The sequence below is a fragment of the Quercus lobata genome, chromosome 4 (genome assembly GCF_001633185.2).
Source record: "Quercus lobata isolate SW786 chromosome 4, ValleyOak3.0 Primary Assembly, whole genome shotgun sequence".
In the NCBI taxonomy this organism is placed as follows: Eukaryota; Viridiplantae; Streptophyta; class Magnoliopsida; order Fagales; family Fagaceae; genus Quercus; species Quercus lobata.
In genome coordinates, this window is record NC_044907.1 from 83,386,918 (window position 1) to 83,411,226 (window position 24,309).

Sequence of the window (24,309 nt, forward strand, 5' to 3'; positions counted from 1 at the left end):
ACTTCTAGGGCTTACTTGCACAGTTGCATTGGGGGAATTCAAGGTTACAAATATTTTGATTCTTCACACCAGCACATAGTTACAAATATTTTGCTCATCATAGATCTTGACACCGGTCTCTCTCTCTCCTGCTCTTTTTCATTTAATTGTAGTTGCTAGATATGCACCGACGCTAGCCACGTCCTGTAAGTGCTTAGTAGATTTGGCAATGGGATTGGTTTTCCAAGAATTCTAGAACCCTTCATCGCATAAGTTATAGTTGGCCTGGGCAGCAATGAGGTAGGTCCTCGAGGAAAGGGGCTGATCGGCATCGAGGGAATTCAAGGCGTCTTTGTACTATATTATTTTATACAGATAAATGTCGAGATGTTTATTTAAAAAAAAAAAGTAATTTTCTCAAATCACAATGGCACAAGAAAGTGCTCTACAAGACAAATACAACAAACATGGCCTCCCCAATAAATTTTTAGTAAAAAGATAAAAAGATCCAATTTTTTTAAAAAAATATTTTTTATAACAATTTCTTCATACCACTTCTATTCACTGACATACAACTCACAAGCTCGTTTTCATTTAACTAAACTCGCTAGATACACACCTACGCTAGACAGGTCCTCTAAGTGCTTAGTAGATTTGGCAATGGGATTGGTTTTGCCAGAACCCTGGAACCCTCCATAGCATGCCTGGTAGTTGACCTGGGTGGCACTCATGTAGTTCGTCAGGCCAGTGTAGTCAGACTTGTTGAGGCTTTCCAAGGCGCGTTTGGTGATGGTTATGGCACCGTCAAAATCCCTTATGCAATTATCAATTTCTGTGGACTTGGGTTGCTCTTGAGCCGCCTTCTTTGCTACTTTGGTCTCGTAAACCAATTTGTGACAGGCTGCAACCGCAGCATCATGAGGGTTAGTCCGATTATAGACAATTGAATCACAGATTTGCTTATTAGGAGAATTGTCACAGAGGCCAGCGCCATGAGCGTGGCTAGTGAGGAGGATGACAGCTATAGCTGAAAAGACATGAGAAAAAGGTGTAGTCCTTGAAAACCATGGTTTTTGTTAGTTTTAATAACTACAAGGCTTTCTCTGTTGTTGGGGTTCAGTGAAAGATGACTTATGAAATGGTTGAGAAGTGATTTATACTATTTTCAAAAGGCTATTTATAGAAGAGAAATGTTGTCCACATTTTTTACAGTGAAGAGAAGGGTGATTTGTAAGGTTTACCTTAATTAGAGCAAAATATTTTGGTGTGTTTTGCTCTTTTAAGGAACAAATTGAAGTGACAAAGTTGGACATATTTTGGTTGAAGTAAATTACTCAACATTAACGTGGTTATCAACAAAAGTTAGCTATCTTTAATGGACTTTAAAATATGAGGGGTTAAGGAATTTGATGAGCCTTTTTAAGATTTTTTTTTTTTTTTTTTTTTTTTTTGGATAGGAAGACTAGACTTTTATTCATCATTTGAAAAGGGTGAAGCATCATGATTACATGCAAGTCCTATGTGACTAGGACACTCCTCTAGCCACGCAACGTAATTATCTATATTAGCTGCATATTGGGCCAACAAGTGGGCCGGCACATTTGCCTGCCTTTTTGTATGAGAAAAAACAAATCAATATATTACTAAAAGCTGAAGCGTAGCGTTTAATGTTGCTGCGCTCACGTTGAGCCACGTCAACGTCCACGTCATCATTTTTTTTTTCTTTTTTTTTTTTTCCATTTTCTTATAATTATTTATAATTTTTTTTATTTCATATTTACACTTCTCCAACCTTTCTTCCTCCCTTACCTTTTCATCTCCCCACTACTTCTTTAACCTTTCTCCTTCTCTCATTCTCTCACCTTCTCATCTCCCCACTACTCTCTACATTAATATCATTCTTCATCTTTCCCTTCATCTTCCTCTATTTTTGTCTCTTCTTATTCACACTTTCTTACTATAAATTTGTCACTATCTCATTCATTCCATGCATAGTTTTCCCTTACAAAAAAAAGGTCTCTCTACTAAAAAGGTCTCTCTCTCTCTCTCTCTCACACACACACACACACACACAATTTTTGAGTGGATTTTTATTTTTTATTTTTCTTGCATCTTCGCTTTAGGTTGATAATTTTTTATATTCTTTAATCTACTTTAGGTTAATGCGATTCAGTCTCTCTCTCTCTCTCTCTCTCTCTCTTTGATTGTTAAATGTTATCCTATTGCATTATAAAGGATTAAATATAAAAATATAATATTATTCTAATACATAGCATGATTTGGATAATTTAATTTGGTAGCTACTGTAATTTGATAGCATGATTTTTATAGTGCTCAATTTAGATGTTAAACTATGAGACTTTAATCATTTTTGTTTATTTTTTAATCCTTTGTGGTAGACAAAGTACTCTATAATGCAATTTATTTAGAGAAAAGCAAAGGTTGGCTAAACAAAAGTTATTGGATGAGAGACAAATTTTATCTTTCGCAATTTTACTTTAATTATTATTATTATTATTTTATAACAATGCATATATAGAAATTTAATTCTTAGATTTTGCTAATAATTGATTATTTGATAATATGTTTTGGGTGGACGAAATTACAATTTCCGCAAAGAAAATAACCTTAGTAGATTATAAATAACAATTTTTTTTCCTAATTGGTCCAATTAATCATAGTTAAGTTTTATTAATTTTTTTAGTTACTTTTTTCAGTGTTTTGGATTGTAGGCAGAAAAAATAAGTTTGAGAAAGTTTGTTTAAAACTAAAAGAATAATTTCTAAATTTTATTTTCTTTTTAATGATTCACAAAATGTTATAAATAACTTTTATTAAAAAATAAATATTTTCGTTAAATTGCCTTTTGAATTTTTGAGAAAAATTGTATTTTTTTTCATTTTAGTACGACAAAAATTATTAAATTTATGATTTATGATTGTTTCTATATTACATTTATGATTATTCTTATAATGAATAAAAATATAATTACAAAATACATTACTCTTTATTAAATTAGTTTAAATTGTATAAAAAAAATTTAATAAAACTACCATAAAAATAATTATCATGCGCAACGCGCAGGTTTGTGGCTAATCTATATATATATATATATAAAACCGAAACCTTTGGAGCTCCCACAATTTTCCACGTCATCACTATTTTCTTTTTCTTTTTATTTTAGATTCTTTTTATTTTTGGTTCAATTTTCCACGTCATCACTATTTTCTTTTTCTTTTTCTTTTTATTTTGGATTCTTTTTATTTTTGGTTTTATATCTTATCAAGTATTACAATAGTTTAGTTTAAATAAAATTCTATTAGATATATGTTTCAAAAGCTTGAAAATAGCCTTTGGAGCTCCCACAATTTTCCACGTCATCACTATTTTCTTTTTCTTTTTCTTTTTATTTTAGATTCTTTTTATTTTTGGTTTTATATCTTATCAAGTATTACAATAGTTTAGTTTAAATAAAATTCTATTAGATATATGTTTCAAAAGCTTGAAAATTCTATTTCAACTAAAATTCTATAACAAAAATTTTCACAAATATAAACTTCTGCCAAGGTCGAAACCCTTCATACTCACTCAAATTTTCACAAAGAAAACACACATATCAAATTGAAGCCATAGTAGGAAGCAAGTTGATTCTTCAACGAGAACAAATCCTGTAGTACAAAGGCCACCTAATTTCTTTTAGTTTTGAACTCGATTGTCTTATTAACAACAAAGTCTATGAATTGCAGTGATGGACAGCCGTCCACAAATAACATCCACGCAAGGGCTTGATGTTCTTCTTAATTATCTCATATAATTCTAGGAATTATTTTATTTAATTTTTTTTTGGAATTAATATATTTAGATGGTTGGCATAGCAGACAACGTAAAAACAATTTTATGTTATTTATGTTACCTTCTGCATAACCCTAAATCAATGTTGAAATGTTGTGTTTTACAACCATCTGATCTTGGTAACCAAAACCCTGCACCTATGATTGTTTATGATTATTTTTGTTCATTGTTTGTAGTTTAAACCCATTAAAACTTATTGGCTGATGGTATTTCATGGTTTTTTTTTTCCCTTTACTTTTACTTTCAAGGTTGCTTGGAACACAACCTAACATGTGATTTTTTTTCATTGTTTAAAGTTTAGACCCATTAAAATTTAAAACTTATTACTTTATAGGTTCATGTACTTTTTTCTTCTTCTTATTTCTCTCTTTTGAATAGTCATATATTTTGTGTTAGTTTTTGCAATATTTGAACATGTTTAGCAGATTTCAACAACTATACCATATATTATTCTTTTGAAGGTAATTAATTTTTCTTTTATATTTCTCTATTATAAAATCATATATATATATATATATATAGTTTTGTTTCAATAATTTATAGGATGTAAATCTTATGATTCCTTAATATTTTTTGGCCTTTTGGAAGTTTTAACATCTGACTTTTTGAGTTATATTTTTGTAATATCCAAAACTATCTGGAAAATTTCAATAATTATAACCATGAATTATTATTTTGAGTGTAACAAATTTTTCTCTTATATTTCTCTGTTGTGTAGTCACACACACATATATATTTTTATAATTTTTAAGCTCTTAATCTTTTGATTCTTTTCAATAGTTATAAGTTTATAGTCATGAACTATTCTTTAATATTTTTCGTAAGTCATTGCACGTTCAAACAATGACTTCTTTATCAAATTGTAACACAAATTGAAGTTATACAAGAGCAATTCATGCAATAATGTAGTTTCTTAATCAATTTAAAATTTTATAAAATCAATTTAGTTTACCACATAAATAGGTAGGTTCCCGTGCATAGCACGGGTTGGCGACTAGTGTTTCTAAAAGCTCGTGCAAGGTGGATAGTTCCAGCAACAATGTTTTGCACCGAAGATGTCGTCTCACCCTGTCCTTGAAGCGCGTTGCAGATGCACTTAGAGTCTCCCTCCACTGTTACATCCCTTACCCCGACATCCGAAGCGAACTGAACCCCAAACTCCATTGCCTTAGCCTCTATCTCCAGTGCCCCTAAAGGAAGAGCAAGCTTCTGGCTGAGTGCGGCAATCACCATATGCGCCGAGTCACGGATTATCATTCCAATACCCACTTGCTTCCTTTTGGAAAATACTGCTCCATCAACATTTACTTTGTAGTGACCCGGTAGTGGAGGACTCCATTTTATCTCATTTGGAGACTATCTTGTAGGAGCCAAGGGTCGCTTGTTCACTTCTAGAAATTCATCCAACACCCTTAAAGAGCTCCTAATAATGGCTTTTCCTTCTCTGCGTTTTCCACCATGTCTGGCATTATTTCTATCCTTCCATATTCCCCAACAAATTGCAATGGCCCGTTCCACCAAACCCGGGTATGATTCTGTCCACCTTTGTAATTGCCACATCACATCCATAAACTCCCACTTTGAACTAATTTCAAATGGAAAGACCAACTTACTTGTGGACCATATCTCTCTGGCTTTATCACAAAGCCAAAAAAGGTGGCAAGTGGATTCAGATTCCTTTCCACATGAGTCACAGATGTAGTCTGTAGTGATCTTTCTTTTCTTTAGGTTCTCTTTTGTGGCTAGAATGTTCTTGCAAGCTTTCCAGGCGAAATGTTTGAACTTGTTTGGCACATTCAAATCCCAGAGGCGCCTCCATGTTTGTTTCAAGGCAGAAGGGTCAGAGCTTTCAGGTGTATTACCATCAGATTGTATGGCTTGGGCCAACTTGTAAGCGCTCCGTACTGTAAACTTCCCATTTTTAGTTGCAGCCCATATCATGCGATCCCTCCCACCATAAGCACTTAAAGGGATACTGAGGATGGCTTCAACATCCTGGGGGAGAAAACATTGGCGAATCAGGTCTTCCTTCCATTCTTTTTTGGTCCCATCAATCAAATCACAGACCCTCACCACTTGCAGACTTGTGCTTTCAGGTGTTACGACCTTAGAAGTGCTTGGCTGTTGAAGCCATTTGTCCTTCCATACCTGAATATTTTCTCCATTACCCACCTGCCATCTTATTCCCTTTTTAACAATGTCTTGGGCTACCCATATACTTCTCCAAGCAAAGGATGGTTGCCTCCCCAGACTGGCCTCTAGAAAATCACATCTAGGAAAATATTTGGCCTTATATACACGGTAGAAGAGTGAGGATGTGTTCGTTTGTAGTCTCCATCCTTGCTTCACCAATAGGGCAAGGTTGAACAGCTTCAGGTCCCTAAAACCCATTCCTCCTTTTTCTTTTGGCAAACACATCTTCTCCCAACTCATCCATGCTAGCTTCTTCTCATCCTTCACTTGCCCCCACCAAAATTGCCTAACCATCCCTGTCAGCTTATCACATAAAGTGTTGGGTAGCTTGAAGTAGCTCATCGTATAAGAAGGGACTGCTTAAGCGACTGCCTTTATCAATACTTCCTTCCCTGTACTTGAAAGCAATTTTTCCTTCCAACCTGCTAGCTTGTTTGACACCCGAAGTTTCAGCTGAGCGAAAGTGTTTCTTTTTGAACTGCCCACCAAGGATGGAAGCCCAAGATAAGACTCATGTGGCTTTATGACCTATGCTCCAAACATAGCTTTTATTGTTTCCTTTACACCGTTGGCTGTTGTGGCTAAAGAATAGTGAGGTCTTGTTCCTATTCAATTGCTGGCCAGATGACTCTTCATAAACCTGTATGACCTGCTGGATTTCAGTGCACTCCTTCACTGTTGCCCTCCCAAAAATCAAACTGTCATCGGCGAAAAATAGATGTGAGATTCTAGGCCCCCTAGCAGATACCGCTACTCCCCTTAAATCCTTATTTTGGACCGCCTTGTGTAGCAACGCTGATAAACCTTCCGTACATATCAGGAACAAGTACTGTGACAATGGGTCCCCTTGGCGCAACCCTCGTGTAGGAACAATTTGACCACATGCATGTCCATTGACACGTACTGCATAAGTGACTGATAAGACACATCTCATGATTAAGCGGATCCAATCCTCATGAAATCCCAGTTTGGCCATGATTTGTTTCAAGCAACCCCATTCTACATGATCGTAGGCTTTGCTCATATCCAACTTCAATGCCATCTCCTCGCACTTTCCCTTCTTTTTCCTATTGATGTGATTCATTATCTCATGAGCCACAAGCATATTATCAATAATGAGCCTTTCTGAAACAAAAGCACTCTAATTTTCACATATTATATCCTGCAACACCAACTTCAACCTGTTTGCCACAACTTTGGAAGCTAACATGTAGGCCACATTGCATAGACTGATTGGTCTATAATCTATCACTCTTTCTAGGTTCTTGGTTTTTGGTATAAGGACAATATGTGTTTCATGAAATTTAGGGGGAGCTACACCAAGGTTAAGAAAATCCAACACAGTCTGTATAACAATAGAGTTTACAGTAGGCCAAAAGTACTGATAGAATAAAGGAGGCATATCGTCAGGTCCAAGCGCTTTCATAGGATGCATCTGTTTCAAAGCTTTCTCTACCTCAGAGGCTTGAAACTCCTGTAAAAGTCTAGCATTCATTCTATCAGTCACTTTGGTTCGGAGGGCATCAAGTAGTTCTGCACTCACAACAGGTTGAGAAGATGTGAACAAGTTCTCAAAATATTCCACAAAAATTCTGCCAATCTCCTTTCCATCCTCCTACCAATTATCTCATGGATCCCTGATTCTGAGAATAGTGTTTCACTGGTGTCTATTGGAGGCTTTTGCATGAAAGAAGGAAGTATTATGATCACCCGACTTCAGCCAACAATTCCTTGATCGTTGATTCCACATGTCTTCTTCTACCGCTAGTATCCTATTCAGCTCCACCCTTGTTTCTTCAACTTCCTCCATATCCATTAAACCACCCCATCTCCCTTCCAACCATTGAAGCTTTTTCTGGAATGTTGAAATCTTCTGACCCACATGTCCAAACGTATTTTTATTCCAGGAGGAAAGTGATCTCCTACATTCATCCATGCATTACGTAAACAGATTCTGTGTACCCATATTTTTCCTCTCTCCCAAGCTTCAAACACCACTTCCTCACATTGTTCATCCTTAAGCCACATGGATTCAAACCTAAACATTTTAGATCTCCTATGCTTCCTTCGCCTTGCCCGTGGAGCTTTCAAGATGAGCATGCAATGGTCAGACGTCGATGTCGCCACATGGTGTAGTCTCACTTCTGGGAACATTGTCACCCAGGAAGAATATACCAAGGCCTTGTCTAGACATTCTCCAACCCAGCCTCGATCACCTAGTCTCCTACTCCATGTAGAGTCTGATCCAACATAACCCATGTCTCGAAGGTTGCAGAAATTTACCGCCTCCCTAAAACTCCTCATCTGCCCTTCAGGCCGTAAGGTACCTCCCACCTTCTCTCCTAAGTGTAATATTTCATTAAAGTCCCCCATGCAAAGCCACGGGAGATCACTTCTCGTGCTCAACTCTTCCAACAGTCTCCATGAATCCTCCCTTTTACTAGTTTCTGGATGGCCGTAGAAACCGGTGAATCTCCAAGTCCTGTTATTATGTTCATCAGTAACTATAGCATCGATATGACGAGGAGAGAAAGTTTGAACGTCCACTTTCGTGGACCATCTCCATAAGAGCGCCAAACCACCACCTTGCCTTATACTAGGAACTACCAGACCCTATTGCCGATCCAATTTGCTCTTAATGTCTTCCATCTCTGACACTACAAGCTTGGTCTCAATGATGAAGACCAGAGTGGGATCTTCCTCCAAAACCACCTTTTGGAGAGCTTTAACTGTACAGGGGTTCCCAAGCCCCCGATAGTTCCAGTAAATGGCACTCATTGCTCCTGGTGGGGCTGTCCTACAGCCGCTGCTGATCCCAGTTGTGTTGCCATTATTTTGCTAAGCATCTGAACCTCCCCTTCTAATTTTTGTTTTTTCCCTACCTCCTCTCCCATCGATATCTCCTCAAGAGGAAGACGTATCTTTCGCTTCAGTCCCCCTTCAATATCTTCAGGGTTCATCACCTTCTAAGTGGACTCATCATTCCTTTTATTTATAACCCGATCCTCTGTCCATGCATTCTCCTTTCCTGTCACATTACTACCTTTTTTATTCTTTCTCTGAACTGGGCTCCTTAATCTTCTCATTTTTGTCTCACATGATGGACTTGGGTTATGGATTCCAATAGAGAATAAGGCTTAGGCTTGACTTAAGCTTTGGCCCATAAAGATATTATTTTGAGTGGGTAGGGCTCTATCCACATCCATATTTATCTTGTCCATTGCAGACGTGGGCCCAACCTGAAAGTCCATTGACCTCTCCTACTCATTATCCCTTTCATTTAATTTTGAAACATCCGAAATTTTCTCCTTGTTTTCCTTACAATTCGGTGTAGGATCTGGAAATTGTAAATCTTGTAGATTTGTAGCAGTATCGAAAATGGCGGCGTCAATCTCTCTCAATTGATCTTCAAAATTTGTACGTACCGGATTGCTTGGGGTTTGCTCTTTCCCACATGGAAATAGAGTAGCTGTACTTGCTGTTTTAGGCCTAGTGGGGTCCACGGCATCCCTCACGTGCGTCTGGCCTTTGTCGGCCACTGCCAGTTCTGTCCCATGTCCGGTCTGTGCTTCTCCCTCGCCGACGGCGACTTCACCGGTTGGGACTTCACGTCCCACACTACTCTGCTTTGATGCAATGACTAGCTGTGGTCTCTGAAGGCAATCCGGTGATACGCGCAGCCAAGCACCGAACTATTTATCCTCCACCTTGAGAGTTTCTTTACTCTGAATCCATTGGATGCAGTCGCGTTCGTCATGATCGACCTTACTGCACCAGTAGCAGAAGATGGGTAACCGTTCGTATTTAAAGTCCACCACCTCAGTGAAGCTCCACCTATGCGGACCATCCTACCTCGACACAATGGTTGAGTTATGTCCATCGTCACTCGGATGTGTAAGTAACCTCCCAGGAAAAAACCTTTATCCTCCACGTCCGCCTTCTCAACCTTGCCTAGAATGCTCCCTACACGTACACCCGCTTCCTTGGTTTGGCTCATGGTAGGGAAGCCATGAATCTGAACCCAGAACGGCGCTTTGTGGAACTGCACCTTGTTGACTGCCTCTCCTGCACCGAGTTTATGGAGAAGCACCAAATACTTGTCGAACGTCTAGGGACTGAGTAAAAGAACTCTATCAAGGTCTTTCTCGTCTTCAAATTGGAAAAGAACCTTATTATCGCCCATATCGCATACCTCAAAGTTCTTCTCAGTCCGCCACTGATTTCAGCACTCACGCCACCAATTCGAGGCTCACACGTCACTTTGTACAGAATTTTCCAACTAGGACACGTTCCGTTTCCGTCATTGGTGGTATCTGGTCCACCTCGCTCTCTTCTTTTTCCATCAACTGTTGACTTGCGCACTTAGTTGCGATCTCATCCATGTTGGCCATGATGGGTGAGATGCCTAAGACTTTTTCCACCGCTGAGACGGAGAGAAATATTTGCCTGAAGGCAAAACTATTTTTCAGGCAAAACTATTTTTCACCTCTAAAGTTCCGTAGGAGCCTAAAGAGAAAACTTTTCCTGTCCTTAGCCTTTTTAAGATTTTACCATTGAAGATCAATTTTTTTTTTTTTATTCAACATCAACTATTTTTGAACAATATGGGCAATTCAAATTTCCTATCCCATTTTTATTGTTTCATTTTATACTCCATTAATCACTATTTGTTATGTATTGATTAAACTATCCTTCTAAAATAACCAAAGTTAAAAATGGAAAAAAAAAATAAATAAATAATCAACCACATGGCATGTTATGATTAGTGGAACACAAAAATTGCCACAGAGAATTTGTGTTCCACTTTCTAACATGCTATAGAGAGTGAAATTTTCTACCAAACACAAATTGCCACATCAAACCACTAAATTCATGTAGTACATTTAAAGCAGATAATTACAAGAAGCCACATATTATTTAGTGAGTCTCACTATGATTATTCAGAGGCCAATGACAATATTCCCAATGTCAAAGAATAAAAATTTCTAAGAATACTTGAGAACCAATCAAAGGTTAGCACGTGTTAATTTAAATGATATAAGCAGTCTAATTAAAATATGCCATGAGTTATTTTAAATAAAAGCATCATGGCTAATCAAATAATGTCATGTGTTATTTTAAATTATAGCACAATGGCTAATCAAATAGTGTCATGTGTCCCTTGGAGGACAAGACATAAAGTCCCTCCATTTAAATTATGACACATGTCATTCATGATAGCCAATCACATGTCGTTACACCTCCCCAAGACTCCTACAAATAGAGCCCTTCTCAGTCTTATAGGGGGATTTCACACACATTTAGAAGTCTCGAAATTTTGCTGGAATTAAGCTCCACTGAAAGAAAAGAGTCTACTAGCGAGGGTAAAATGCACTCACAAAAATTCAAATATCGTCACAAAAGGCTATTAGCAAGGGCATGTGGCCCTCGAAGGCCGTCGTATTTGTTCTTGTTGCTAAAAGAGATTTTGCGACCATGCCTTCGCAAATAGATAATTTATAAGAGCAACTTACTTTTGTTACTGAACAAATCCACCTTTGCAAATATATTACCAAACAACGAGAAAAGTCGACCACTTATTTTCAGCGAGAAAGAGTAGTCATCGTTAACAACTATTTGTGAGGACGTTTATACCCTCATAATTAGTTATTTGCAAATTTCAAATTAACGACATACTTTTTAGAGACAAATAATGTTGTCGCTAAAATTTATTTGTGAGGGCTTTTAACCCCTCACAATTAGTTAGGAATAATAGTGACGACATTAAGCTGTCGCTTAAAATGTTTTTGCAAGGGGTTAAGTGGCATCGCTATTCTATAAATTACGAGGGACTTTGTCGTCACTATAAAATTATTTATGACCAAATTTTTATATCATCAATGATAATATTTTATATAATTTTTGAAATATTTTATTATTTATTTATTTTTAATTATTTTATATAATTTTTTTTAATTATCATGTTACAATAGTACAATAATTACTAAAAATTGATCAATTGAAAGATAAAAATTCATATAATTTCAAACTTTAAAATATAGAATATACAAAGAAATCTTGAAATTAAACCTTGTTTTAAACTTAAACAACTAGAATTATGACAAGATCTATACTAGTCTTCCTCTGAGTTACCCTCCAACAGTGTAGTCAAAGGCGTTCCGGGCGCTCGCCTAGGCGCCCAGGCGAGGCGAGGCGCCAGAAAAGCGCCTCAAAGGCACTAAGGCGAGGCGCCTTTAGTGAGGCGCTCGCCTCTGGAGCCTAGGCGCTCGCCTATATGTATTTTGTTAGGCAAGAGGCAAGTGCCTGAGTCAAATTTGTGTTTTTATGAGCTGTAATGGCATGTTTTGTAAATTTAAAAAGGTGTATGGTTGGTTTTAAACTATTACCTCAGTGGGGATAAGCTGTCTCCCACTATATCAAATAAATTAATATAAAAAAAGCATAAAAAAAGATAAAACAAAGAACTTTCGGGAACACTTGACTTTAGCAAAACACCAGTCATTCAGCAAAAATAAAAAAAGAGTAAAGCAGTAGTCAACAAACATCAAAGCAAAGTGTTTCGTCTTCTTCTAGGTTTTGGAAGAGAGTAGGCCAGTGGCTGCCAGCAATGAACCAACATCAGGTAATATTTTCCTATTCTTTTAGTTTTTTTTTTTACACTTTTTCTTTCTCTGAGTTCTTTCTCACAGCGACACTGCTTTGGTAGTTTGTCGTTGTCCACACTTTCAAAGCATATAAAACTCTCCTCTTTATTTCTTTTCTATTTTTTCCCCCCTTTCCTCATCTCTGCTGGACTGTTTTTCCCCCCTTTTCAGAGCATATAAAACTCTCTCCTCTCTGTTTTTCCTCTGATTTTTCCCCCCGTTTCTCATCTCTGTTGGACTCTGTTTTTTTCCCCCTTTTCAGAGCATATAAAACTCTCTACTCTCTGTTTTTTCTCTGTTTTTTTTTTCCCGTTTCTCTTCTCTGATGGACTCTGTTTTTTTCCCCCTTTACAGAGCATATAAAAACTCTCCTTTCTGTTTTGTCTCTGTTTTTTTCCCCCTTTTCTCTTCTCTATTGGACTCTGTTTTTTTCCCCCCTTTTCAGAGCATATAAAACTCTCTCCTCTCTTTTTTTTCCCCCCTTTTCTCTTCTCTGTTGGACTCTCCGTCTCCAGCAACTTTCTCCTCTCTGTCTCCAGCAACTTTCCCTTTTCTCGAACTCATTACTTCACTCAATTTTTAGAGCTTAAACCATAGTAAATGATACATAGCTAGCTTAATATAGAATCCTATTAAATGTATTGCATTGGGTTTTTTTTATATATATATATATATATGTAGAATGGCTTCAGATAATGGGAGGAGAAAAGATCCAGGATGGAAATATAATTATTTAGCTAATGTTGAAGATAAAAATGCAGTGACTTGCCTCTTTTGTAATAAAGTCACAAAGGGAGGGATACATAGAGCAAAACAGCATCAAGTAGGGAATTTTAAAAACAGTACAAAATGTTTAAAATGTCCTGATCATGTTAGAGAAGAGCTTGCACAGTATATGGCAGAGAAGAAGAGTGACAAGGAGAACTATGACAAGATGCCTGATTTTGATGATATAGATAATATGATTGAAATTGAGGATGTAGATGATGATGAGGTAGAGGAAGTAGAAGTTATCCAAAAAAGGAAAAAATCATGCTCTAGTAAGAGAGGGGTTAGCAGTAGCACCCAATTGAGAACTATGAAATTAATGCCAAAGTCTAAGAAGTTGAAAGGTCCTATGGATTCTTTTGTAAGATTAAAGCTAGAAAAAGTGGTTGCACTTAGGAAACAGGGTAAGATGAAGCAAACTAACATCAATGATAAACTTGACAAAGAGAAAAGAGCACAAGCTTGTCAGTATATTGGCCGGCTATTTTATCTAGCCGGTATACCATTCAATGTTGCTCGCTTAGATGAATTTAAATGGGCAATTGAAGCTATTAGGCAGTATGGTCCAAATATGAAGCCTCCTAGTTACCATGAGTTAAGAGTTCCAATTCTCAAAAAGGAGGTGGGTTACACAAATGAGTTATTGAGTAATCACAAGCAAGATTGGAAGAAATATGGCTATTCTATTATGTCTGATGGGTGGACTAGTAGAACCAATAGGACCTTGATTAACTTTTTGGTGAATTGCCCATCTGGAACCATGTTTGTGAAGTCAATTGATGCATCATCTTTTATGAAAACTGGGGAAAAAACTTTTGAATTACTTGATACATTTGTAGAACAAATTGGGGAGGCTAATGTAGTCCAAGTAGTATCGGATAATGGATCTAATTATGTGTTGGCTGGGAAGTTGTTGGAAGCAAAAAGGCCAAATTTATATTGGACTCCATGTGCTACACACTGCATTGACTTTATATTAGAGGACATTGGGAAAATTCCTAGAATTGTAAAAACTTTAGAAAGGGCCATTCAATTGACTGGATATATCTACAACCATGGGGGTGTCTACAAAGAGAGCTGGTTAGGGCTGGAAAAACTAGGTTTTGCACTTCATATCTTACAATAAAATCCATTCATAAGCAAAAGCATAACCTAAAGGTCATGTTTACTTCTGAGGAGTGGGTTCGTAGTAGATGGGCAAAGGAAGCAAATGCTAAACGAGTAGTAGAAACGATTTTGATGCCTTCTTTTTGGAATACTATAGTTTACATTCTTAAAGTTATGGGCCCTCTTGTTCGGGTTCTTCGCCTTGTTGATAATGAGAGAAAACCAGCTATAGGTTACATATATGAGGCAATGGATAGGGCTAAAGAAGCTATTATAAAAGCTTTTAATGAGAATGAAGAAAGGTATTCAAATATTTTTAAAATCATTGATGAGAGATGGGAATGTCAATTACATCGGCCTTTGCATGCAGCGGGTCATTTCTTGAATCCTGAGTACTTCTATTTTGATGATAACATAGCAACAAATCATGAAATTACAGCAGGATTGTATAAGCATACAAAGACTAGTTCCTACTGCTGAAATTCAGGACAAGATCATGGCTGAGCTACCCATCTATAAGAAAGCTGAAGGACTCTTTGGCATCGAATTGGCTAAAAGATCAAGAAAGACAAGGGCTCCAAGTAAGAAAGCATTTATATCTAACTTATAATGACTAGTACAGTGGCACTTTTTACCAAAAAAAAAAAAATCTAACTTCTATGATATATCATATATCATTACTCATACTTATTTTTTTAACATAGCCGAATAGTGGAGTTTGTATGGGAGCTCAACTCCGAATTTGCAACAGTTAGCTATAAGAATCTTGAGCTTGACTTGTAGTGCATGTGGTTGTGAGCGCAATTGGAGTGTGTTTGAGCAGGTGAGTTTTGAAGTATAATAAGTAGATCTTATCCTTTGATGAACTACTTTATTTCATAGAAAATTACAATGGTTTAATTATTCACTATAGTCTAATACTTAGTTTTCATAAATGGTTGTAGATTCACACCAAAAAAAAGAATAGACTTGCACAAAAACAACTAAATAATCTGGTCTTTGTGAAGTATAATCAAAAGATGAAGGCACGATATGATAAGCGTGATGTTATTGATCCCATCTCCTTAGATGATATAGATGAAAGTAATGAATGGTTGTTGGGGGAAATGGGTGCTGAACCATCTATGAATGTTGAAGATGAGTTGGTTTTTGATGATGATGATGATGGTTTGACATGGGGTGTAGTGGCAAGAGCTGCTGGTGTTGGAGAACCAAGGAAGAACACTAGATTCCAAAAAAATCAAGGGCAAGCTCAAAGGCCTCAACATCACAACCAAATATTGAAGAGGAAGATGCTGATTCTGATTCTGATGAGACCGAGGAAGAGAATGTTGATGGTTACAAATCTGGTTCAAGTGGTTTTGAAAGTGATGGAAACTTGAGTGAAGACTCTGATGATGACCTTTAGATTAAAATAACACCACATTCAGGCTATTAAATAGGCTAATGGGCAAGAATGTTCAATCTTCAAATGCTTTTGTTTTGTCATGGATAGTCATGAAGTTCAATCTTCAATGTTTTGTTAGGAGTTTTCTTCTTTCTAATATGAAGTTATGAACAATATTTTGGTTTAATATTCAAATTTAGTTGATATTTGGATGGAGACTAATTTTTAAATGGTGATTTATGTTTATATTTAGACTTAGTTGATATTTGATAATTATCTAGACTTAGTTGACTGTTTTGTCATGGATAGTCATGAAGTTCAATCTTCAATGTTTTGTTAGGAGTTTTCTTCTTTCTAATATGAAGTTATGAACAATATTTTGGTTTAATATTCAAATTTAGTTGATATTTGGATGGAGACTAATTTTTAAATGGTGATTTATGTTTATATTTAGACTTAGTTGATATTTGATAATTATCTAGACTTAGTTGGCTGTTGATATTTGGATGGAGACTAATTTTTTAGAATTTGGCGCCTCGCTTCACTCGGGCTAGCGCCTTTTTGGCGCCTCATCGCCTTGGGCGATATAAGGCCTTGGCGCCTTAAGGGCGCCTTTCGCCTTTGACTACCTTGCCCTCCAAGCTGTTTTCAAGCTCCCTTGTGTTATTAATTGAGTTGCCCTCTTCATATCTACTAGTACCATCCTTTAAAAAAACAAACAAACAAACAAACAAAAAAACAAAACATTAAACATAATTCATACACTGGAATATTAGCTTTTATAAAAATGATAACAAATAATGGTTAAAGAGAGTGCAAGAGAGATAGAGAGAATTCATGACAAGTATTTCATTTATACTCACCCCCTAATCTCCATCCATCCATTTATCCACCATCTTTCTCCAAAAGAGTGTAGAAATGAAGGAAAGACCATTCTTATAATGATCTTCTTTCTTTGTGTACTACTTAAAAATAGGATTTTTAATGTGAAACATCCAATCAGAATAACAGCGTTTCACCAATTCTACAAATTCTTTCTTCACTTCCTCATTTGGTTGCTTATAGAGTTTCGAGCTCAAATCTTGGGTATTCACTAAAAGTCGTCCAAGCTCCATTCAGTTTTTGGTAAAAAAGAATAGTAATCTCTTGAGTAGCTTTTGGTGTGATGATTTTGCCTTTACTTTTACCTTCCCTTGCCATGTCTGCCTTTTTTTTTTATAAGCCCTTGCCACATATACCTACTATTAGTTAATATTAATATGATGAAAGTATATAATATAAATATGTATTTCTTATATGATTGTGTTAAAGACACGACCCACTAGTAAAAGATGACACTCTAGTATAAGATGATACTAGACCTTCTCCTCAATCCAACAATACTTATTGCTACAATCAACGCACAAATAATTGATTTTCATATATTTATTTATTAAATGCTTAAATGCATACTCAAGAAAATTTTAAACCCCATTAATATATCTAGTAGAATGATGCATCCAAAATTTATCAACTGACATTTTATCTACTCCCTATAAAGCATCATATTATATAACTAACAACAATAATTGTTGCTAACACATGTATAATTATGCACTCTTAAAAATAACTAGCACAATAAACATTGGGTCATGTAAAATAGAAATATCAAGGATTCGCATACCTGGCCACAAAATAGAAATATCAACACAACCTAAAGCAAATCTCAATCCAAACAATTGAGATTGGACAAATATGTTGTCAACATCGTCATCCTAATTAACCTTTTCAAGTAATCTATAGATTTTCAGCTCACTACAAGCCTTACACATTTAAAACTCACATCAAAGAACTCTACAAAATTTCTGCATTTAACATTCCTTATAGCATTCTAAAAAATTACCACAATATATATATATATATTTATATTCAATAAGATACAAAAGTTTGTATTTGCCTGTATACGAGATAAATAAAGAATAAAAAAATAATTATAAAAACATATATAAATAAATAGCTTCAATCAATATCAGTATAGATATATATGACTAATTGTTTTATGGGTTTATTCTAAAATACAAAAAAATAAAAAATAAAAAGTACCCATTTGTCATTTGGTTCAATATTAAATTTATACAATGGAAAAATTATTCATAGCCTCCAAAATCCAAATTGGTGGAATTGGAAATGATAGTTGATGAAGACAACAAAAAAGAACAAATACACGTGGTGTACATTTACAAAAATCAAGAATGTCATAGAAGAGAAAATGACTGGAACTCACATTGTAGTGTGTACTGAGGTGGGACCTGAGATAAAGAAGTAACTTCTTCAATTCCTTAACCATCCTACCATTTGCACCTAATCCTTATGCGGCAACACAAAGTAAGGGAAAGAATATTTTTCTTTTCTTAAAAAATTGTAAAAAGTGAACCACAAAAGTAGAATATGCATGTGTGAGAGAGATACCTCATCAACAAGCAGTAAGTGTAAGAGATTTTAGGGTTGAACAAAGAATGATAACTGAAAAAAAAAATATATATATATATATACATACTCACTCTAGCTAGCCAAAATGATCCAAAACCTCACATAAGAATATTAAATGAAAATGCAGAATATGATAATGAGAGAAAGCAAAATACCTCATAAACTGATGGTAAGTGTGAGAAATTTTAGGATTTAGCAGAGAGTGGTAAGCTAAACATGTAGAAGATAACTAGTTCCGAGGGCTCATCAGTTGGCTCAGTAGTAATCGCTCTTGCTAAACTGGCAGAAGTACAACATTCAAAATTTTCAGTACATGAATCAAATGGTTGAATAGCAACTAAAACCCCTTCACTTGTATTGTTTTTGTTTCCAATCTGAGAGGACTCATTTTTTGAAGTGTCTAAGAACTGATGCCTGATAACAGTATAACTTGAATTGTGAATAACAACTGCACAATTTTTGTTATATGATTGAATGACACAAGAAAAAGTAAATTAAATTTACCTTCTAATTGAAAATCTAGATTCTTTGTGGATACCAATTTGTGGTGAAGGAAAAACTAATGAAGGGGTTGCAAAAGTTAGTGAAGTAAAGGCATGATCAGTGGGCATGGACTTCACTGGCTCGATAGGAGAAAGATTGCTGATGTAATTAAATACAGGAGAATCCTGCATAGTATAAACATGGATTATTTCCCAGCACATAGCCTCAAAAATAAAGACAAGTATTAACTAATCCAAAACAATAGCAAACAAATTAGATTGTCACCAAGCAAAAAACAATAACATCTTGCCAAAATAAGTAACTGCTTACAAATATATAAAATGGTCACTACCTAATGCTTCTCTCACTTAGCTAGGATTCAGAGAGGGTTGGCTTGGATACAGATCTGGCTTTTAACTTCTTTTTTTTTTTTTTTTTTTTTTGCATGAAGTGACTGCTACCCGTGCACTTGCACTTGACAGTCCGAGACATAACCCTTGCACTAGACAATGGCTCCAAAAGTTCCAACTCCTATTTAAGAATTTCCTTGGGAGGAAAAAAAATTGCAACTATAAAGTCCATAGAAGCATCTGGCTAAATCTCCTAGTCCCTTCCCCCATGTGTGTGGATGGTGGACCTCATTTTGACCAAAATACACCTTTACTCTCCAAATTTATAAAAACACCTTATAAAACATCCACATGGAAATATGCACTTGTTAAACAATAGTGAAACCCCATTCACACTTAAAAACAAAAGGCAATTCACAAAACTTCAACATATAAACACAACAAAATCCCTCGAAATACAATATCATAGCAACCCCAGGTTCTAAAAATCCAATGCCTAAAGAATCCAAAACAACAAATTTAGCCCCACTACTCAACATCTTAATACAACATTACAAAACACCCTTTGTCCCCCTCAGAAAATAGGGATATTGAATTTATGGTAAAACCTTAGGCTTTACAGCATCAGCAACCAAAGAGAACTAAAACCCCCAAATTGAATTTTGACCCTTGAACACAAACTACTTTTAAGTAACGGGAGTTGGGTTTTTCTTATTTTGGTGAGTAAAATGGAGGAAATAGCGAAATTGAAGACATGGGTTTTGTTTTTCTCTAGTTCAATTTCTCGGTAACCAAACAGAATAATTTTATTTTACAAAAAAAGAAAAAAAAAAAAAAGAAAAAAAAAGCACAATGATAATGACTAAGACAAACAAAAACAAGATAGAGAAAGTAGGGTTTATAGGAAAGACCTCAAACTTAGAAGTGGTGGCAAGTTGGTTCTTCACTGGAGTGTCCATTTTCAGAGGAGCCCCAAGAGCTCCTCCACATTCTCTCTCTCTCTCTCTCTCTCTCTCTCTCTGGGTGGGTGTGAGTGTGTGAAGTGAGAGTGAGAGAGAGAGAGAGAGGATGAGAGAGAACGAAATATGAAATTCAATGAGAGGGGCGGAAGGCGGGAAATGAGGATTTTTTTTTTTTTTTTTTTTTTTTGCCTTTTTGGTTTTTTTCCAATGTGGGGACCATTTTTCTTTGACTTTTAGTTTTATTTTCATTCTTAATTACTTTTTAATATATACCTCTATCTATAATTTAGCTTTGTTAAATTGCATAATTAACTTAAATTATTAGCATTGTCTTATGTTAGTGTAATTTTGTAATGTCCAAAACAATCAAAGATTATTATATGATGATGCCGAAAAATCACCAATGAGCCATACGGTTCCAACATGCTTAATACCAGACCTGTCCAACATAGAAAAAGACCTTACAGAGAGTACCGGTGTGGTACCGGCCAAAGACCCTCCGAAAATTAAGTCAGAAAAGAGCTTCAACAATGCTAGAGAGCATGAGCTTTAGAGAAATTGTGCGTACCTTTTTCTTGGTCTTTGGGTTTTTATAGTCGCGTAGGATCAGACTCCTTTACTTGCAGAACAAGTCTTTTCCTCATGGGGAAGATACTCATTAATGCGTGTATATTCTAGAATTCTACTCATGTTAGGATTCTACAAACTAGGGCTAATCGTGTGTCGCAAGTATTTTCCATTTAAGGTTATTTGGAAACCACATAATAATGGGTTGGATGCCACGTGGCCGTTCGGTCTGTACATGCCACGTTTGTCCGTGCCACCTCCATCCAGATAGCTTCGTCATGCATAATTTTTCCTCTTCAGTTGTCCCCTTCACCCTATGGGTCCGTGATCTTGAAGTGGAAGGACCCGTGGGGTGACGGTTCAATTTGGATCCTAAGAGACTTGTCAGTCTTTGAAAGGCTGGCCTAAAATTATTTATAGCGCAGGGGACTTAAATCTTGGCCAAGGCCCTTTTGGTTAACATGGCTCGTCTGTCCTCCCGTAGGTAGGAAGACTTCAAATTTTCACCAAGGCACTCGTGACTTAGTTCGTCCTATCACTCGTAGGTAGAATGACTTAAATTTTGTACCAAGACACTAGCTGGTGGCTTGATTAGTCTTTCCACCCGTAGGTAGTAGGATTTTTAATTTCGACCAAGGCACCCGTAGGTGACTTGGTTCGTCCTTCCACCCATAGGTAAAAGGACTTAAATTTTGACCAAGACACTCGTGAGTGACTTTGTTCGTCCTTCCACCCGTAGGTAGAAGGACTTAAATTTTATACCAAGGCACTTGTTGTGGCTTGGTTCGTCCTTCCACCCGAAGGTAGGAAGACTTAAATTTTGACCAAGACACCCATGAATGACTTGGTTCGTCATTCCACCCATAGGTAGAAGGACTTAAATTTTGACAAAAACACTTGTGAGTGACTTGGTTCATCCTTCTATAGGACTTAAATTTTGTACCAAGGCACTTGTTGGTGGCTTGGTTAGTCCTTCCACCCGAAGGTAGGAAGACTTAAATTTTGACCAAGGCACTTGTGAGTGACTTGGCTCGTCCTTCCACCACAGGTGGAAGGACTTTCGACCAAGACATTTGTGACTTGGTTCGCCCTTTCACCCGTAGGTAGGAGGACTTAAATTTTGTACCAAGGCACTCGTGAGTGACTTAGTTCGTCCTTCCACCTGTAGGTAGAAGGACTTAAATTTTGTATCAAGGCACTTGTTGGTGGCTTGGTTCATCCTTCCACCCGAAGGTAGGAAGACTTAAATTTTGACCAAGGCACTCGTGAGTGACTTGGTTCGTCCTTCCACCCGTAGGTAGGACTTAAATTTCAGCCAAGACACTCGTAAGTGACATAGTTCGTCCTTCCACCCGTAGGTAAAAGGACTTAAATTTTGTACCAAGGCACTTACTGGTGGCTTGGTTCATCCTTCTACCCGAAGGTAGGAAGACTTAAATTTTGATCAAGGCATTCGTGAGTAACTTGGTTCATCCTTCCAGCCGTAGATAGAAGGACTTAAATTTCGATCAAGACACTTGTGACTTGGTTCGTCCTTTCACCCGTTGGTAGGAGGACTTAAATTTTATACCAAGGCACTTGCTGGTGGCTTGGTTTGTCCTTCCACCCGAAGGTAGGAAGACTTAAATTTTGACCAAGCCACTCGTAAGTGACTTGGTTCGTCATTCCACCCGTAGGTAGGACTTAAATTTCGACCAGGACACTTGTGAGTGACTTGGTTCATCCTTCCACCCGTAGGTAGAAGGACTTAAATTTGTACCAAGGCACTTGCTGGTGGCTTGGTTTGTCCTTCCACCCGAAGGTAGGAAGACTTAAATTTTGACCAAGGCACCCGTTAAGTGACTCGGTTCGTCCTTCCACCCGTAGGTAGGACTTAAATTTTGACCAAGGCACTCGTGAGTGACTTGGTTCGTTCTTCCACCCGTAGGTAGAAGGACTTAAATTTTGTACCAAGGCATTTGCTGGTGGCTTTGTTTGTCCTTCAACCCAAAGGTAGGAAGACTTAAATTTTGACCAAGGCACTCGTGAGTGACTTGGTTCGTCCTTCCACCCGTAGGTAGAAAGACTTAAATTTCGACCAAGGCACTCGTAAGTGACTCTGCTCGTCCTTCCACCTATAGGTAGAAGGACTTAAATTTTGTATGAAAATCAAGTGTCGTTGGCATCCTTGATCGTCGATACCCTTGGTTGTCAATCCATCCCATTAGGATGAGGATTACGTGTCTGTCAGCTTCCTTTTGTAGTGTTTAGCCTTGAGGTCTTGCTGCAGCATTGGCATTTGTCGTATGCTTATACGTAGGATTGGGCATCCTTCTGCATGGTAGGCCATTGATACACTGCACCCAGGACGCATGATGCCCGAAATTTCAACCTTCGGGACGAGTTGTAGTACTCTATTAGCGTCCCATTCTTAAGGCATTTTGTCCGTCTACTTTGGGTTGTGGACTTGCCGACATGACTGAGTGTTACCGCGTTATCAATTTTTTTTTTTTTTTTTGTCTGTCCACTTTTGTTCATGAACATGCATCCGTCCTTTTTTTTTTTTTTGGACCATTAACCCTTCACTTTTAGATAAGTTTTCATGTATCTGTCCACCTTGTGGACGTAGTTAATGTGGATACCTTTTTCATGTGTATCCATCCACCTTGTGGACCCAGTATTTATCAATCACATTCATCCCTCACCCATCCTTCTTGCGGACTCTTGCTAGACCAGATAAACATCCACACACACAGTCACACCTTAAGCTTTATTGAAGGCGTCGAACTTGCGCGTTCAAGAGTTTACCTTTGCTCCTTCAAGAAGCCGCTTCATTATAACAGCCCACGTAATGTGCATATTGTCCCCTGGGCATATTGTCCCCTAGGCATCTGGATAATGCTTTCACAAGCTTGTAAAATTGTTGGAAAGCATGTATACCAATTGTTTATTATATGTACTTTATTCAAGATACATTCAAGTATGCCACACACCTTTTTTAGGTGTATCCGTCCACCTAGTGGATTTGATTATAATTATATGTACTTCATTACAAATTTTTCATCCGTCCACCACGTGGACTCTCAATGTATTCGTCCATCTTGTGGACAAACTTGTATGCTTTTTGACACACGTATTCATTTTGTGTACTAGTACATATATCCGTCCTTCTTGTGGACTTATAACATGAGTTGGCATCCGTCCACTCTTTTTCATGGACATCATCCGTCCCTTTTTTTTTTTTGTATGTCCGTCCACTCTTTTTCATGGACATCATCCGTGTCCCTTTTTTTTTGTATGTCTGTCCACTTCTTTTTCATGGAAATGCATCCGTCCCCCTTTTTTTTTTTTTTTTTTTTTTTTGTCCGGCCACTTTTTGGGTTGTCATTTTTTGGTCGTGGACTTATTGAGGTGACTAAGTGTTACCTCGTCACCTTGTTTGTCGTCCACCTCGGGTCGGCGATTAAGTATTACCTCGTTACCTTATTAGTCATCCACTTGGGGCCATGGACTTGTTGAGGTGACTAAGTGTTACCTCGTCAACTTGTTAGTCGTCCACCTTGGGTCAG

General features: G+C 37.0%; 3 protein-coding genes across 14 annotated transcripts; 2 read left to right on the forward strand and 1 right to left on the reverse strand.

Annotated features, from left to right (window-relative positions):
• Positions 1-398: 398 nt before the first annotated feature.
• Positions 399-20,294, reverse strand: LOC115984083 (CRC domain-containing protein TSO1-like). Of its 12 annotated transcripts, XR_004090359.1 has the most exons (6): positions 20,144-20,294; positions 18,904-19,067; positions 18,555-18,678; positions 18,194-18,276; positions 16,794-17,171; positions 16,469-16,634 (listed from the first exon to the last, which is right to left on the reverse strand). XR_004090359.1 is itself a non-coding variant. In XM_031106982.1 (4 exons), the coding sequence occupies exons 1-3, from the start codon at positions 20,189-20,191 to the stop codon at positions 18,585-18,587; spliced, it is 441 nt and encodes a 146-aa protein (XP_030962842.1). In that variant the 5' UTR covers positions 20,192-20,294; the 3' UTR covers positions 399-880; positions 18,555-18,584. The 12 variants fall into 12 exon arrangements, 6 of the variants coding, with proteins under 6 accessions (XP_030962842.1, XP_030962841.1, XP_030962840.1 ...); XR_004090360.1 differs by lacking the exon at positions 16,469-16,634 and having other exon boundaries at positions 16,701-17,168; XR_004090358.1 differs by lacking the exon at positions 16,469-16,634 and having other exon boundaries at positions 16,701-17,171.
• Positions 13,351-14,562, forward strand: LOC115985961. Its single transcript, XM_031108844.1, has one exon. The coding sequence runs from the start codon at positions 13,351-13,353 to the stop codon at positions 14,560-14,562; it is 1,212 nt and encodes a 403-aa protein (XP_030964704.1).
• Positions 14,598-15,951, forward strand: LOC115985963. Its single transcript, XM_031108845.1, has 5 exons — positions 14,598-14,845; positions 15,031-15,124; positions 15,256-15,366; positions 15,488-15,743; positions 15,830-15,951. The coding sequence occupies exons 1-5, from the start codon at positions 14,598-14,600 to the stop codon at positions 15,949-15,951; spliced, it is 831 nt and encodes a 276-aa protein (XP_030964705.1).
• Positions 20,295-24,309: the final 4,015 nt, after the last annotated feature.